At 51.5% G+C, this 16,294-nt stretch overlaps 4 protein-coding genes across 4 annotated transcripts in view; 1 reads left to right on the top strand and 3 right to left on the bottom strand.

The window, feature by feature from the left end:
* Window positions 1-190: 190 nt before the first annotated feature.
* Window positions 191-7,860, bottom strand: col9a1a (collagen, type IX, alpha 1a). The gene is made up of 32 exons (XM_068751441.1): window positions 7,786-7,860; window positions 7,297-7,371; window positions 6,978-7,016; window positions 6,830-6,892; window positions 5,985-6,038; window positions 5,845-5,880; window positions 5,589-5,612; window positions 5,440-5,493; window positions 5,289-5,342; window positions 5,124-5,156; window positions 4,662-4,718; window positions 4,520-4,573; window positions 4,398-4,451; window positions 4,229-4,282; window positions 4,060-4,113; window positions 3,932-3,985; window positions 3,776-3,829; window positions 3,636-3,689; window positions 3,503-3,556; window positions 3,373-3,417; window positions 3,233-3,286; window positions 3,087-3,140; window positions 2,925-2,978; window positions 1,882-1,953; window positions 1,607-1,642; window positions 1,477-1,521; window positions 1,360-1,392; window positions 1,068-1,214; window positions 889-943; window positions 622-810; window positions 475-552; window positions 191-396 (listed from the first exon to the last, which is right to left on the bottom strand). The coding sequence occupies exons 1-32, from the start codon at window positions 7,858-7,860 to the stop codon at window positions 191-193; spliced, it is 2,064 nt and encodes a 687-aa protein (XP_068607542.1).
* A 481-nt stretch (window positions 7,861-8,341) lies between these two features.
* Window positions 8,342-11,806, bottom strand: hyls1 (HYLS1 centriolar and ciliogenesis associated). Its single transcript, XM_068751440.1, has 11 exons — window positions 11,731-11,806; window positions 11,431-11,567; window positions 11,220-11,342; window positions 11,059-11,138; window positions 10,800-10,987; window positions 10,664-10,719; window positions 9,059-9,319; window positions 8,933-8,981; window positions 8,723-8,804; window positions 8,597-8,623; window positions 8,342-8,482 (listed from the first exon to the last, which is right to left on the bottom strand). Exons 2-11 carry the CDS (start codon window positions 11,528-11,530, stop codon window positions 8,342-8,344), a joined length of 1,107 nt encoding a protein of 368 aa, XP_068607541.1. The 5' UTR covers window positions 11,531-11,567; window positions 11,731-11,806.
* A 549-nt stretch (window positions 11,807-12,355) lies between these two features.
* Window positions 12,356-13,855, top strand: lgals2b (lectin, galactoside-binding, soluble, 2b). The gene is made up of 4 exons (XM_068751138.1): window positions 12,356-12,373; window positions 13,087-13,160; window positions 13,402-13,573; window positions 13,646-13,855. The coding sequence occupies exons 1-4, from the start codon at window positions 12,371-12,373 to the stop codon at window positions 13,790-13,792; spliced, it is 396 nt and encodes a 131-aa protein (XP_068607239.1). The 5' UTR covers window positions 12,356-12,370; the 3' UTR covers window positions 13,793-13,855.
* A 514-nt stretch (window positions 13,856-14,369) lies between these two features.
* The window catches only part of zgc:92360 (uncharacterized protein LOC436988 homolog), a 5,957-nt gene continuing 4,032 nt past the window's right edge, over window positions 14,370-16,294 (bottom strand). Inside the window, exons 9-11 of the mRNA XM_068750759.1 lie at window positions 15,940-16,011; window positions 14,710-14,941; window positions 14,370-14,549 (exon numbers count right to left, since the gene is read on the bottom strand). Of these exons, the coding sequence (XP_068606860.1) occupies window positions 14,521-14,549; window positions 14,710-14,941; window positions 15,940-16,011 (333 nt within the window). The 3' untranslated portion in view covers window positions 14,370-14,520. The remainder of the gene's footprint in view (window positions 14,550-14,709; window positions 14,942-15,939; window positions 16,012-16,294) is intronic.

The raw sequence follows: 16,294 nt of genomic DNA, 5'->3' as shown, positions 1-16,294 counted from the left end.
CTCACAAACAAAATGAACGTTATCCAGCAGTGTAATTTAGCGTATCGACACATTTACATGAACGCAGATCAATGGGACCCACGAAAAGAGAAAAACCCAAAACAAGTGTCAAAGAACCAGAACCAAAGACAAGTCTTTGTTCCAGGACTTCTTCTGTCCTCCAGTCTCTGTTTTCCCGTCCGGACCCTCCTCACATCTCAGCCGGACCCTTCATCCCGGACTCCTTCGCAGAGACCGGCGCCGCCACCATGGGCAGGACGCACTGTGACGACTCGCAGTATCCGTTTGGACCGGGGGGCCCGGGGGCCCCGGGAACGCCGGGAGCACCGGACACGCCGCGGGGGCCCCTTGCGCCGTCTCGGCCGTGTTTGCCGTAATCCGGTCGACCAGGTTCGCCTGAAAGCAAGAACGGAACTCGTCTGGCGTTACCCTTTCAAAATAAAAGACACTTTAGTTTAGTTTCAACTTATTTACCCGGCAGACCGGGCGCCCCGGGTGCCCCTTTAGCTCCTCTCTCTGTGGGGCCTCTGTCCCCTTTGTCCCCCGGGTCACCTGCAGAGGGGAAACATCGTCATCCCGTGTCCCCGCAGGACTCCAGGAGGTTCCTGATCCCAGTCTCACCTTTGAGTCCTTTGCGGCCCATTAGCCCAGGTGGACCCTTCAGACCGGGCAGTCCTCGTGAGCCCGTGTGCCCAGGGAACCCGTTCTCTCCGGTGGCACCTGGAGATCCAGGGGGGCCGGGTGGGCCGGGCAGCCCGGCGATGCCGGACTCGGGCCGGCTCAGGCTAGCTGCTAGCTGGGCCAGCTGCTCTGTGGAGGACGACATGTTTGAAGTTCACAAGAGGAATGATACGTGATTTGGAGGGCTGATGGCTCCGCCCCTTTTACCTTGCATCACCCTCATGCAGACTTGTTTGATGTGAGAATCCACCGGAGATTTTCCCTGAACAAACACAGAAGGTAAAGCATTGGATTCTCTCATCCTGACATGTTACGTAAAATCCACACGCGTCTCCTAGGTAACAGGTTAATCAGTCACACTGATGAAAGGGAGAGAAGCGTCTCACCGCGGCGCCCTGCGGCCCGAGCAGACCCGGTAGCCCCATGTCCCCCTGCATTCCTCGTGGCCCCGCTTGACCCGGCTTGCCCTCTTTGCCCTGCTGTCCTCGGCTGCCCTCGGGTCCTTTATTTCCTGTCTCACCTGGCGGACCTGTCTGCAGTCAACAGCAGCATGTGGATGCTAACAGTTACCATGGCTACAAGATACAGGTCTGTAACTCAGGAAAGAAGTGAGAGGCGGGGCAACAAATCCGATTTGTTCTCCTGAGAAAGGATTCGTTGATGTTTTTGAGAACGTACCGATCCTTTCTCTCCGGGTTCTCCCGAGTCACCCTGTGAGAGGAAAGTAAAAACGAAACCTTCAGATTTTCCCCGACTTCCTTTTCATCCTCGTGCTTTCATTGGTCGGCCACTCACCTGGTCTCCTCGCTCCCCTGCCGTTCCTTCGGAGCCAGCAGATCCCTGAAACAACGGAACATGACGGATTTATGCGCTCCGACTCAACGCTGTGATCCATGATGCCGTTTTAAATGTTGTTCTAACATACCTGGTCTCCGCCGGGACCGTCGAGACCGACGGCACCCTGAGAACCAAACGCAGAATCATCATTAACCAAACAACTGAAGGCTCTTTGCAGATGACACTCCTCTATCTTTGGTAGACTTCATTAGTGTCGGACTCAGCTTACATTCGGCGTGGATTCATGGATTTAAAGTAAATATATATAGAAATGCAGGAAGAACAAAGGCACATGGACACGCCCAGCCAGCTGATTGGCTGGTTCGTACCGTCCCTGTCGTGTCTCGTATCGTCTGTCCTTACCCTGTCGCCCTTCTGGCCACGGTAACCAGCAGGACCAGGAAGTCCAGGAAAGCCCGGATCCCCTATGCTTCCCTGTTTGAACACACACACGCACGCACACACACACACACACACTCTTAGAACTTTAACACAAGACAGACTGTGTGAAGTTTGGAGGCGTTCCCTCCCGCACCTTAACCCGACCACATTCACAGAGAAGCTAAAACTATCCCAGGGAGGCCGGACGGTTCTGAAGACCCCCTCCTGTTTCTGGTCCTGGTTCTGGATGCGGTGTACGGCGAGGCGACATTCCTGGGAACAGAGCCCTCTTTCAGGGCTTCTCAGCTTTCTTTCCTGCCCTGAATCCCCCTGAGCTGCAGAAAAGCCCCGACGGCGTTCGTATTTCTGCAACAACGGTTCATTCATGCCGATGATCACGGATTTAACTGCAGCGAATGATTCTTGAAGACCCGACACTTTACCTACAGCTTCATATTCCAGATACAAGTTTACGCTGGCCGCTGATCCTCCTGTTGGATAACAAGTGTAGGATCGGAGGAGATCAGCGATCGTTTGATTTGGAGTTTGATCTGTTTGCTGATAGAGTCAAAGTTTAGGAAGGAATCCGGTTTCATGTGGATCCAAGAAAAAAGATAAACTACGAGAGTTCATTTCGTGGTTTAGGATGGAAGGACTGGATCACAGATGGATTCCATTTAGGGTACGGCTAAAAGCCTCATAGGTAACGCCAACGCATCTGGATGCAGTTCATATCCTGGATCTGCTGGATCCAGAATGTTTACATGTACGGGATCACAGATAATACTGATCCAGACTGACCGGAGATCAGATTGGAGCTGAAACTGATTTATCTTCTAAACGTCCTGATCTGGATCCTGAAGAAAACCATCAGTGGAGTGGTTTATCTTGAACAGCTACCAGACTAATGATGATCCAGATTCGGGTTTTCCTGGTCCAGGACTCTGTCACCGTCCACCTTTTGTGCGCCGATGATACATTTGTTTACAGTCTCTGGTGAGGTGGTCCCGAGATTCTGGTCTTACCCGAGACCCTGGCGCTCCCGAAGGCCCGCCATTCCCTCTCGGTCCTCGTTCGCCCTAGAAAGTGAGAGGAGAGAAAACCCTCAGTGGGTTTATCATGCACCTTCCCCGCCCCTTATCGCTATTCCTGCAGCTTTAAGTTAACCGTATATGCAGACGACTCACTGATCCTCCTCTGGGTCCACCTGGTCCCACCTCTCCCTGCTCCCCTCGCTCGCCCTGGGGACGAATCAGACATCAGGGCGCTGGAAAAGTAGTTTAGACTCACAATCAATCAAATTCATTGTTACACAACTGTGCGTTGGACTCACTTGTTTCCCAGGAGCCCCCATCAGTCCCACAACACCTGGATCACCTGAGACACCCTGGTGACGTGAAAGAGTTCACCTTATGAAGGAATGAACACCTGAAGCCGGTGGCGGTAAACAGTCACCGATAGTCCTGATCGTACCTTCGGACCACCGCCTCCCTTCTGGCCGTAGGCGCCGGGTAAACCCTGTGTGGAGAAAACGACACGGTGAGCTCCAAAGCACAAGATGAAAACGATCAGGCACACTTTTCAGGTCAAAGGTCACACTTACAGGAAGTCCCTGTGGACCGGCATCACCTGGAGCCCCGCTTTTACCAGTGAGACCCTGAGATCAACGCAAATCACACGCCAGGATTCATTAAAGAGAAATCCACTAATCCAGACTCGCTATCTAGAATCAGCACCTTGGATGCAGGCAGACCCGGAATCCCCTCACGAGCATCTGGGCCGGGGAGCCCCTGTTGAAGAGAGATGAGAGTTTACCCGAAACTCATCGTACCAACGAAGCCGAGGAGATTGATTGATCAGATGAAGCAATGCTCACCGGCTCCCCTTTTGGTCCCGGTACCCCTCTGATTCCAGGAGGACCCCGATCCGCCTATAAAGGAACAAAGAAGAGGTTATATTTACGTCTTAGATTAAATAAATCAATGGAACGAGGAGAAAACGAGTGGACAGAGAATGCGATGTGGACGATTACCTGTGTGCCCACCGGACCGGGCTCACCTATAGCTCCTCGTTGGCCCGGGTCACCCTGACAAAAATGGCATCAGCATTATGTAAAGACCAGGTGGAGTCAGGAGACACGAGGCAAACGGGAATACTCACCGGGTTTCCCTGGACGCCCCGAGGACCCACATCACCAAATTTCCCACGAGCTCCCTGTTTGTGATATTTTGTTAAAGCCACGTGAGACTCGACCGCTGGGCTTTAAATCCAGCCGGCGGACGCGTGACTCGTCTCCTACGATTTGATGCATCACGCATTGACCCCTTACCCTGTCGCCTTTGGAGCTCATTATTCCTGGGAGGCCTCTTATCCCACCGGGGCCCTGAAATCACCCGTAACCGGGTGGAGAGAGAAACAGAAGACAGATGTCCCACGTTAAGACGTTTGACACCAGCTCTATGTTGAGGAAGCTTTTATAGAGAGGTAGAATATTTTACTGGCAGTCCTTGGACTCCGACTTCGCCCCGCGGTCCTTGTTCGCCCTCCTCACCCTGAGAGAGGACGTTTCAGTTTAATGCAGGACTAACGAAGAGCGACTATAGACCGTAGACGATGCTACCTTATGTCCTTGTCTGCCAGGCTCACCAGATTCACCCTTAACCCCCTTGTGGCCCTGCAGGCAGGAACAAGTTAAAGGTGTCTTTAAAAAAAAAAAGCATTTCATTTAATGGAAATATTGATGAGATTGAGATGCGGCTTACTTTCATGCCAGGAAGACCAGGATGTCCGTTCAGACCAGAGGGGCATGCGTTGGGACACTGAAAAACAGAGCAACCCATTTGAGGTCATGGCAGAGCCCTGCCACCAGGGGGCTCCACTGAAAGTGACCCCTTGAGCCAGTAGAAAGATATTATGCTTTGTTCTGTTGTTTTAAATAAATCTGTGAACGAGTTCATTTGAATTTATTTGTCAATCACATGAAGATTTGGAAACCTGCTGATTCAATGCTGGAGCTTCACTCAGAGATAATGAGTCATTAATCTGACATCTCATTAATCTGAGCTACCAAGTCAGTAGTTTGAAATAGCACTTGTTATTTGGAGGTACTAAGTCATTATTTTGACCCACTCGGTTATTTTAGGAGGGGCCTGTTTCCAGGGGCAGTTATTGACCCTCTTTCAGACACCGTGGCTGTAAATGAACCCCAGTGGGGTCAAACTCACCAGGTCCTCGCCCTGATACACGCCTGCAGGACCCTGGAAGAAGAACATCGTGTGAGCTGAGCAGAACTTTAAGCACAGACCCGTTTTAATTTAAACTCTGCCACGTCACCTCCATCCCACACAACCCGTTAGCTCTGTTAGCCTTTAGCAGCAGTGGATATTTACCCGCGGCCCAGGAGAACCAGGAAGACCCACTTGACCTCCCCTTCCTCTGGCTCCCTGTGAAGGCAGAGTCCGCGTAAATAGGCTTTAATCTCTAAATAGAATTTCTTAGAGTATTTACTTGCATGATAATCAAAATAATAACGGCACTCACAGGTGGTCCAACTTTGCCCAGTTCACCTGGGAGTCCATCTGTACCGGGAATACCCTGTCCACAGAGACAAAACGAACTTCTGGTGAACAATCTGCTGCATTAAAGTTTAAAATCAATCAATCAATCAAATCAATATGTTAGGGACTCACATCGAGGCCGGCAGTTACGACGCCCTTTGAGAGAGAAACAAATCAGTTCAATTAAAGCTCAAATGGTTTGATTTAATTCTGTGTGTATAGAAGAGTATCATCTGCATACGCATTAACTCTACAGGATTGTAGGTTGATAGGGAGGAGCTAAAGATCATATGCTAGCATCCCGCGCTTTGTTGTCATCAAAACCATGATAATAACAGGTTAATTAAATGAGGTGTTTTGTCCAGAGAGCTACATTCGGTTCAATTACCGGTTCTCCAGAAGACCCACGAGGACCCGGATCTCCCTGAGAACCGACAGGAACAGATAATGAGAACAATATTCATACATTGATTTACAATTAGCCGCCATTTCATGAGAAAGTCAATGGGAATGTGACAATGGACATACCTTTGGTCCCATTGAGCCCGGTGCACCTGGATCTCCAGGAGGTCCAACAGGTCCCTGCAAACACAACACAAACACAACACATCTTGTGTTTTTGCTCTTTCAGAGTGAGGAAGCGTCTTGGATGAGACTTGTCAAACGTTCAAACGTTCCATGTCCATGTCCTTCCAACTCAGCGACGGGGACATGAAATAACTTTTACTCTGAGAAACTGGGAACAGGCTTGTTTTTTAAATAATGTATTTCTCATGAATCTAAATGAGAAATGCATTTCTATGAAAATCAACGCACAAAAGGTGAACGCTCTTTTCAAACGTGTGGATCGACTTTGCTGTTTGCAAACCCGAGTCTGGTAGCAGGAAGGGGTGTGGCTCTCCCCCATTCTTGAGCTCCTCCCCTCAACCGCCTCATCCATAAGTAACGGCATCCTCATCATCCTCATCATCCTCATCTATGACTGCAGGCGTAAACTGATCTCCCGCCATGCTTCTGTGATGTCATCAGGTTCGAGCAGCGCTAAGCTAATGCTGCTCCACCTTCCTCTCGGTTCCAGTGGTCTTGGGTCCCGTCTGCCGGGCCGGCCTGAGACCGGAACACACTGAGTCCATTCTGACCCGCCGGCAGCGTGCGCCCCTCTGCTGCAGCTCGGGGGCACAAACAGCCCCCTGTTCCTCCAGGAACGATTCATTCAGCGGGAGCCAAGACAAACTGCTCCCTGAGCAGCTCCGCTCCGACAGAGTTCAATACGTCCTCTTGTTGCAGCTTAAAGTGGAACCGGCCACAACCAGAGCCCGTCTGTGCCCGAGCCCCCGCCCCCGCCCGCCATGTCAACACGGTGCCCCACTTACGTCTGCGCCTGGAAGGCCCGCCGCTCCAGGAGCGCCGTCTCTGCCGTTCTCGCCGTCAGGGCCCTGGAATCAGAAGTTAGCTCACGTTAGCGTTAGCGGCTGATTTGCCAGCGTCCCTTCTGCGGGTCGGAGACGTTGAAGCGCTCACCGGTCCTCCGGGCCACGTGGCATCTTCTCCACGGTCGCCCTGGAGACACAAAGTTCAGATGATGCTTCCGTTTGCAGAGCGCTTCCGTCTCCGTTAGCAACCTCTGCTCCTCCCAGTCTAGAGCCTTAATCCAGAACTTGAAATATCGATTTTAAATTTTAAGTTTATTTAGAGTCGACGGTTCAGGAAAACAAAGCTGAAGAACGTTTTGGTGCATTTATGGACGCTGCCTACAATCCGGTGCAAACAGATTATTAATCTGACATCACTGGACTCCACGGCGCCGACCCCCCTCTGAAAACGTTGAAGCTTTACTCACGTCTATTCCGTCCACGCCCGGCACGCCGGCTGCTCCGGGCGGCCCCGCGGCGCCTCGTGGGCCGACCGGGCCTCTCTGCAAAACAGACGGAAAACCATTCCTGACTGAACTCCATCCCGGAACACCGTCCCGTGCTGCTGGTGGCGGTCGGGATGGAGCTCGCACAGAGCCTCTTTGTTCGGGGTGATGAGAGGTCAAAGGTCACTTGAACAGCAACGAGTAATTAAACCTGTGATGCGTTTAAAGCCTGTAGAAAATGTGAGCTTTAACCAAAGGACATTAAAGTGTGTCACCATGGTAACAGCTTCAAAGACATAAATAGGAAAAAGCATCAACTAAAGGGAGAATAAACTAAGACAGATATGAAAACGAGTCAGAAAATAAATTACACTTTGACTGAAACTTATGCAACTAGTTCAGATGGAAACGTATTTCTAGCGGCGATGAAACGGCGTTCCCTCCCCAGGTGAGGGGAAGCAGCGTTCTCACCTGAGCCGAGCAGATCAGCACCACATGAAGTAAAATCACCAGCAGAGACTCTCGACCGATCCGGGACGGAGCCATGGTTGTCCCAGAGCTGAGGAAGACGCTGAAAGTCTCTTATTCCCAGATTAGACGGGGTCCAGACTCGGTCCACCTGTCGGTCTCCCCCCTGACAGAGCCCAGCGCCTGCAGGAGGGGCAGGACGTCAGGCCTGAATATTCATGAGGGGCTGGAGGAGGAGCGTGCTTTGCCTTAGTCTGAAACCGATTCCTGAAAATACTAAAGAATCCGACCGGGAATTATTTAACCGGATTAAATCAGATTTATCTTCAGACTTTTATTTTTTACAGATTTATAAAGTAAAAATTCTAAATTAGGATCTTTCCTCAACAGATTTGTCACATATTAAAGGTAATCCATGTAATCGTGTATCAGACATTCCATCCTCATCATCATCATCATCATCAGAGACGCTTTCATCTTCTCTCCTTCAAGTCTGACTCCCAAAGAAAACACAAAATAACACAGAAGGCTTAAAAATAAAAAGCAAAGCTTTATTCGGTTAATAAAAATGATGGTAGCTGAAGTTGCACGGGAGAAGGCCGCCGGCCAAATCGTTCCTGATCTGCCAGCGGAGCGCCGAGCGCTTCTTCTCCGTCGGCACGACGTACGAGTTGGGAACGAAGACTCGCCGAGGCTTCGGCTGCGACACGACAAAACAGATCAAAGCACGAATGATCAAAGACAGAAAATAACGTTTAGCTTTCACAAATGAAATGTTTTAAATTCCCAAACACCGAAGGGAGCGACTCCTCACCAGAGGAGGCTGGTATTCCAGGCGTTCCTGAAAACAGTTGAGGAGAAATGAATATAGTAAAGCACTGAACACCAGAATGAATGAATGAATGAATGAATGAATGAATGAATGAATCCTCCGTCGTACCTTCACCTCCAGACGGAGAGCTCTTCTGTCCGTCTCGCCCGGAAGCTTGAACATTTCCCAGAACTGCTTGTACTGGAAATATCTGCAACGCGACGGGAAAACAAAAACCGGGTCAAAGTGTCCCGGGTCAAAGTGTCCCGGGAGGAAAGCAAATCCATCCGGGGCTCCCCGGTCTTGTATTTCATACGCGCCACTTCCTGTCTCTCTTACTTGGCCACTGGGTCCGTCTTCTTGGTGGTTTGGATCACCGGCCTGATGACTGGAGCAGAAACAGAACCGATCAGAACCAATCACAGTTGAATGATTAAGGGGGGGCGGTTGTCCCCGGAGACTTACAGGACTTGGCTTTGTCTCGACGAGCTCCGGTCTGTCCAAAAAGAGAAGACGAATGATTTCTGGTCACAGTTAAAGACGTCCGTCGTCCTCGGACTACATCACCCACCACGCCCGTCCCCCGTGTCTCCAAGGTGACCGTGGACGTCCCCTCCGCCTCGTCGCTGTCTCCCGTCATGTCTTCGTCCTCCGTCTCGAGGTCCCGCCGGTCTGAGGGGGACAGACGAAGCTCCTCCAGGCGTTCCTCCAGAACGCTCGTCGTGTCTGCAGAGAAAAGGATCATCGATTTCTCTCCGGATGAACGCCGGGGTTAGCGCTGAGCTAATCGCTGTATTGATTACTTCTAATCACGCTTGAAGCACGTTGAAATAAGACCAACGGGGACGCCGCTCCCGACCCGCCTCTGTGAACTCAGAAGTATCAGGTTTTAAAAGCAGGAACATCATAAAGGGGGCGGAGCTTCAGCCTGGAAAGCGTCTACCCTTCCCCGGTCGGAGGTTTCCTTCCCCCCCGCCGCTCATCTGCTCGTACGCCATCCGGCTGAAATCCTCCCTGCAGTCGATGAACTTGACGCCTCCCCTCGCTCCTCTGCAGCACCTCCTCCTGCCGACTGCTCCTCCTCACCCAACACAATCGGGCCTCCACCTACGGCGCTGCGCCGTTCGTCGGATGCTGGATCAATCGCTCCATTTCCAGACGTCATTCGTTCTAATGTCTCCTCCTCTTCCTCTTCCTCCTCCTCCTCCGGGCCTCCGTCTGCTCCTACTTTCTCACCTGTGATGTCATCGACTCCACAGTCAGCGTAAACACGCAGGTGACAAGCCTCCGTCGGTTTGCCGTCAAACCCGCCGAGGCCGCAAAGGGAATGCTGCTCTTCGTCATCGTCTTCCTCGCCGCCTTGCGTCTCGGACAGATCTCCCCGGCTGTCCTGATCGAACTCCGTCACGCTGTGCTCCTTTCCGTCGTCTCCTCCCTCCGGCTCCTCCGGCTCCTCCGGCCTGATGGTGCCGTAGCCGGAGGTCATCAGGCTCAGAGCTGGACTGCTGCAGACTTCTTCATCGTCCTCTTCCTCCACCTGGATGGAGCCTTCCTCTCCGAGCAGCCGCTCCAGCTCCACCTGCTCCTCTTCCTCTTCCTCTCCGAGCAGCCGCTCCAGCTCCACCTGCTCCTCTTCCTCTTCCTCTCCACCAGACCTCACGGAGGAGTTTCCAGAGCTCTCGTCGTCCCACCGGGGGTCGTACATGTCGAACCCGATGTGTGATCCGTGCAGGCCGAGAGTTTCAGGAAGAGCTAAGAGGATTAAGCTCCCGTCCAGGAGCTTCAGCCTGTCCTGACCGAAGGTGAAATGGCTCCGCCTGCTGGCGGCTGAAGGGACTACGCCCCTCCGCCCTTCCTCTGTTGCTAACTGGTTCCCATCCTTGCAGCTTTTTGGCCTCTTCTAACCTGATATTGTGTTTTTACATCAGACTCCTGGTTCGGTAAAGTTCTATAGAAGTTCATGAAGCACTTCCTACACTTTTTGTAGTTTCTAACCTTTATTATCCTGTTATAACACCCGACTCATCAGGACGATGAGGCTAACCCTGGGAGCGTCTTAGCGTGCGTTACCTGATTCTTCACTGTAGACTGATTCGTCGCATACGAGAGATTCTCCATCGCGTTTTCTGTACGAGGAAGAGAAAAGTCACCGACTGCAGTTTATATTGAATGAAGCTCCCGTGTCTAACGGCCTCATTAAAAGCACCTCAGCACTTTTCTCCTGATGAAACGCCTCCCCTGGGTGTCGGGGGTGGAGGCGCAGCTGTCGGAGAGTGGAGGGGGGAGCGTGTCGTCGGGGTCCGGCTCCACCTGGAGCCTGCCGGGGGCTCCTGGGGGCAGAGGGAGCTTTGGAGCTACAGAGTGCCGAGCGTACGAGTCTCCGTTCGGACGCACCTGCGCCGACAGAAAGAACAATCAGACGTGTGACTGGCATCCGAGCCGCTTCTTCACATTCACATCCCTACACTGAGGAGTCTGTCGCTGCCTGCGCGTCCTCCATGTAAGAAAAACCCTCGAGCGGAGTCTTCAAAGCCGGTCTGACAAACTGTGGAGAAAATACAGAGTTCAAAGCCCAACAAAGCCCAACGCACGTAAATGCGGTGCGTTACAACGTTCTCCTGCAGACCTTTCTCTTTGATGTACGCAGGAGGACTCGGACGCATCACGACTGTTGCAGATTTGGAGGAGATTCTCTGGAAGGTCGAGGTCATTCCGTTCCCTTTTCCACGTCGGATCAGTTCATCGAGATCTGACATCACACAAAGAATGAAGAATGAAACGTGACGTTGGAGCGAGAAGGCTGGAGGAACGGGAACGGGAACGGGAAAGGTTCGAACCTCGCTTGAATTCACGCAGTCTGTGCTCGGGGATGTTCTGGTAGCCCAGGATGGCGAGCTGATCTCTGATTTCATCTTCTGAGAAGTCAAGACTGTCCATTTTAATCTCAGCTTCACGTCAAAGAGCTAGCGTGAACCTGCGGGGGGGGGCGGGGCACCATCATCGTAACGCGATCAAACAGAAATCACGTATGAAGAACAAGAAAGACTTTCGGCTCAGAAGCTAACAGCTAGGCTAACTAGGACCGAAAGTTAAACGCAGTTACCGAATAAACACCGTTTTCCGTGCTCGCGTCTCACCTGTACGAGCCGCGCTTCGCTCTCGCGGTCGGTTCGTCACCGGAACACACGTGATCCGTTCATTGTTTACCTGCTAGCAAGCAGAGCTCCTAGACAACAACCGCTAACAAGCTTTAAAAACGACGCCCATTCAAGATGATGACGAGCTTCCGGTCTGTTTCTTCTTCGCTGCTCCTGTTAGTGTTGGGCGGACTGGTGTCACAGCGCCACCATCTGGACAGGAGGTAAATGAGCGGGTTCCGCTAACAAACGGCGGTGGAATAATTAAAGTCATTTAGGAGGCACGAAGAGTTGAATATAACAAAGTTTATTAGCACATATCTGTTTAATCTCAACTGTAAACAACAACAAGAAGCTTTTATATGATTGTTGTTTTTAAATCATGTGAATCTGAGCCTTTTTTATTCCTTCATTTTAGGTAGGTGGGGGGGCCTAAGCCAGTTGACTTTAGGCGTGAGGTCGGGGGGGTACATCCTGGGTACGTACACTGTAGAAAGACAAACATCCATTTATATTCACACCTACTTTCTATTTAGGGTCATGATATCCACCTGTACGTCACTCACTTCCTGGTTATATAGACCCTCACCTGGCCGCAGGTCTGCGTCACTCCAGGCTCAACCCACTGAAGACGGCGGAGATGGTGAGTGGCGTGACACGCCTCGTTCTTACACCTGCGTGAAGACGTTCGTGTGAGACTGCTCGACTTCCTGCACCTAAAACAATCCCCCCAGTTGGATGAAGCTTTGATCTGAAGGTCAAACGGAGGATCTGCCGCGGCAGCGTTTATTCTCGGCGTCAGGGTTAGCGTTATTCTCTCCGTCTGTTGATGCCGTTTCCTTTACGTCTAAATATTAGTGTTCACGTCGTCGGTCGGCCTAAATACCAAACGTTCCCACGAGAGACTTTCCTTCATCTCTCCTCTGTAATAATCGGTCCAGACTTTACTCTAACGACTCACCTGTGTGGGTTGATAATAAACCAGGCCCTTTGAGCGGCGCGTCCCTGTGTGTGTGTGTGTGTGTGTGGGGGGGCGTGTCTTTGTCTCTTTATGGCTTTACTGTCTCTCCGTGACGGACCATTAACGGACAAACACGGCGCCTTCCTGATTCAGTGCGTTTACAGCCTCACCCTGGTTGATCATCAACCGTCACGATAAGGACGGCCGCCATCTTCATCATCATCATCATCATCAGTTCTCCCTGCTTGTTTCTAGCGGTCCTAAAGTGGAAGGCCAGGAGTTCTGGAGGAATTTTTACTGTCGTTGTGTGAAAGCGGCCTCTCCGAGATGCGATGATGTCACAGGACGGACCCGCCCCTCTTTCTCTCGTAACTCTTCGTCGTTTCTCTCCGTAGAAAGTCACGGACATGGCGTTCAAGGAGGGGCAGGAGTTCAAGATCCGCGTCAAGCCGAAGGACGACTGCACCTCGTAAGAGACGGTTCCGGTGGTCTCTGGTTCGGACGGCGCTTGTCCGAGCGGGACGAGACCGAGCAGCGCCATGTTACGGCGTTTCATTGATCGTTAAACACGTCCCGTGACCTCTGACCCCGACCTCCTTCTCCTGTTGATGTCTTTAGCTGCAGCGTGTTTAGGTTCTATCCGTTTGCACAGTGGACCGTAGAGAGCCTTAGGATGACCTTTGACCTCTGCGTTCCTTCCGCCGCTGCAGCTTCGCCATCAACATCGGCCACGATTCCGACAACATCGCGATGCACTTCAACCCCCGCTTCGACTACGGCGCCGACGTCAACACCGTCGTCTTCAACTCCATGTCCGGCGGCTGCTGGGGCGACGAGCACCGGGACGGGAACTTCCCGTTCTCGCGCGGGGAGGAATGCAAGGTGCGTGCGGCGCTCGCCGGGCGGGGCCGACGGCGGATCGACGTGTAAACGTAAAAACCGTTTCCTCCTCAGTTTCACGTCTACCTGAACAACGAGCAGTTTTACATCAAGCTTCCCGACGGCAGCATGGTGAACTTCCCCAACCGCCTGGGCGACGTCAAGTACAAGTACTTCGAGGTCAGCGGGGACGCCAAGATCATCGGCATCAAGATCAAGTAGAGGCCCAGCCGACCTCCACCTTTGACCTTGAAGATGATTTGATGTCATTGATCAATAAATGCTTGGATGGGGAAAAATAATGTGCGTCGTCTCCTCTAACTCCACGTGTGACGTTCATCAGGTCGTTCATGCTAGCCCCACCCACAACCCGACAATCGCCAATCCAGGAGCCGGATCACAACCAAGCTGGTGGCGGAATTCGGAGCACGGTTCACCGTAAGATCAGGGGTCAGGCGCTAAAACACGAGGCCCTGATGGAGCAGGATTTGACAGATCAATAAAGGTTTCAATATCCGTAAGAAAATTTCACGGAATAAAGATGGCGATCGGATCTAAAAGTATCCACAGCGCGAACCGACGTGGCTTCACCGGATCAGCGCCGCCTGCGGCTCGCAGCTGCCATCCCATAATTATCCATCACGGCGAAAGTTTAAGCCAATGAGAATCCTGGTGCGATGGGCGGGATTATCGACGGCCTTCAGGCTGAAGTCGATCCGATGAGAGTCGTCGTGTCGGGAAGTGTTTTTGTATCCGGATCGCTCTCAGAATTTAATGGGAACATTTTTTTTTCAGATTCAGATTTTTATTCATCCAGCTCAATACAGTTTTCGGGTATTAATATGCTCCAGCTCGACCGTATATGAGGGGCGAATGGATGCTGATGGGTCTGGAGTCAGATTCCTGATTGGCCGAGAGGACAGGAAGGCGGGCTCTCAGGGCGCGGCCCATCAAGGCTTCCGCTTGAGCAACGCTTCCACTGGAAAACAAATCCGAGTTCAGAGTCAGGAAAAACTCATCTATTCATTATCATTTGATCTGATTAGCCCAAACGATTAGCTTACGTTAGCATCTGTTGTGCTTGTTAGCATGCATCAATGAAGATGAAAGCTAACCAGCTAAATACTCAACGTTCTTACTCGAGTAATCCTGAGGCGACATCTGAGCGCCCAGGACGTCGTTGAAGTGCTTCAGCCAATCCTGTTGCTCGCTCTCCGTCTCGCAGGTAAACAGGTAGTTGCGGTCAGGCGTTTCTATGGTGATGCCATGTTGCCAGGCACCGTTGCAGTGGGTGCCTTCGGGCAAGTTGGCGAAGACGTTGTAATCGTGGTCCCGGTTCCCGAGGAAGACCTCGCCTTTGGCGAAGGCGTCCTGCAGGCAGAGACGCGGAAGTGTCCGTTATACATCGTGCAAGAAGCTGATTGATCAATCAATCAAGATGATTGATCAATCAATCAAGATGATTGATCTATTAATTATTCATTTGATGACACTCTCATGGGATGTTTCCAGCAGCAAACTCTCATTCCTCCAAGATGAAATTGATTTGCGCTGGAAATGATTGGCCGATCAACAGGTTAATGTTCCTTCCATTGATGTATTGATTGCTACTTAGCTTTTGAGCTAACATTTGCGTTAGCTTCAGATGAATCTGCAAAGTTAAACATCTAAAACACGAATAATTTACTTTTAATCCAAATAATAAAACGGGCCTTGCTTTGAGCCACTTCCACATAATCCCGGCCCGACTTCACTCGACTTCCTCTTCCTTTGATGTTCCCTTCTCTTCCTGTTTAACTCTCGGGGTAAGTCGGACCTATAATTATTGCACCGCTTCATTAAATCCTTTCATCATCCCGAAGCTGAGATCGTCGAGCTTTGCTTTCCGTATTTCGCCGAACCTTCAGGAGAGACTTAGATGTCACCCGGAAACAAGGACTCATGCTTCAAATGCTCAGATTCTGAGCACCATTATGAGCTAACCTAGCGTGTTTGTGCTAATAGGGTCACGCTAACGAATGCTACATGTATGATGAGGTTACTGCTCAGGTAAGTTCATAGATCTGATCTGACATCAGGATGCAGTGGAGCAGCTCTGGTGCGTTCAGGTACACGTGAAGAAGCGGCGGTACGTTCAGGTACACGTGAAGAAGCGCCGGTGCGTTCAGGTACACGTGAAGAAGCGGCGGTGCGTTCAGGTACACGTGAAGAAGCGCCGGTGCGTTCAGGTACACGTGAAGAACCGGTGGTGCGTTCAGGTACACGTGAAGAAGCGGCGGTGCGTTCAGGTACACGTGAAGAAGCGCCGGTGCGTTCAGGTACACGTGAAGAAGCGGCGGTGCGTTCAGGTACACGTGAAGAAGCCATACCAGCGGATCTTTGAAGTACATGAGGCGCCTGTGGTCCAGAGTGAACCAGCGTTTCTTGAAGCCTTCTGTTTGCTGCAAATGAGATGAGAAACACGAGGTGAGGGCAGGACGAGTCGCCAGGTCTTCACTGGGCTGACTGCATCAATTCAGTCTGACTTTCTGAGAAATAGCTTTATGGCAATTCGCATCATGCAGTCCCAGATCCAGAATGAGACCTGGATCCCGATCAGACTCTGATGCGATCCAATCCAGAAACAGAACAAGCCGCTCAGCAGGAATAAATGCAGCATTCCTCAACGGGGTCGCCGGTAATAATCCTTGTAGTCCAAATGAAAGGAGAGTCCTGGGTCTGGAG

The sequence above is a fragment of the Brachionichthys hirsutus genome, chromosome 17, assembly GCF_040956055.1.
Source record: "Brachionichthys hirsutus isolate HB-005 chromosome 17, CSIRO-AGI_Bhir_v1, whole genome shotgun sequence".
Classification (NCBI taxonomy): domain Eukaryota; kingdom Metazoa; phylum Chordata; class Actinopteri; order Lophiiformes; family Brachionichthyidae; genus Brachionichthys; species Brachionichthys hirsutus.
The sequence above is the reverse complement of the archived record's forward strand: the minus strand, read 5'-3'. Positions and strand labels throughout refer to the sequence as shown.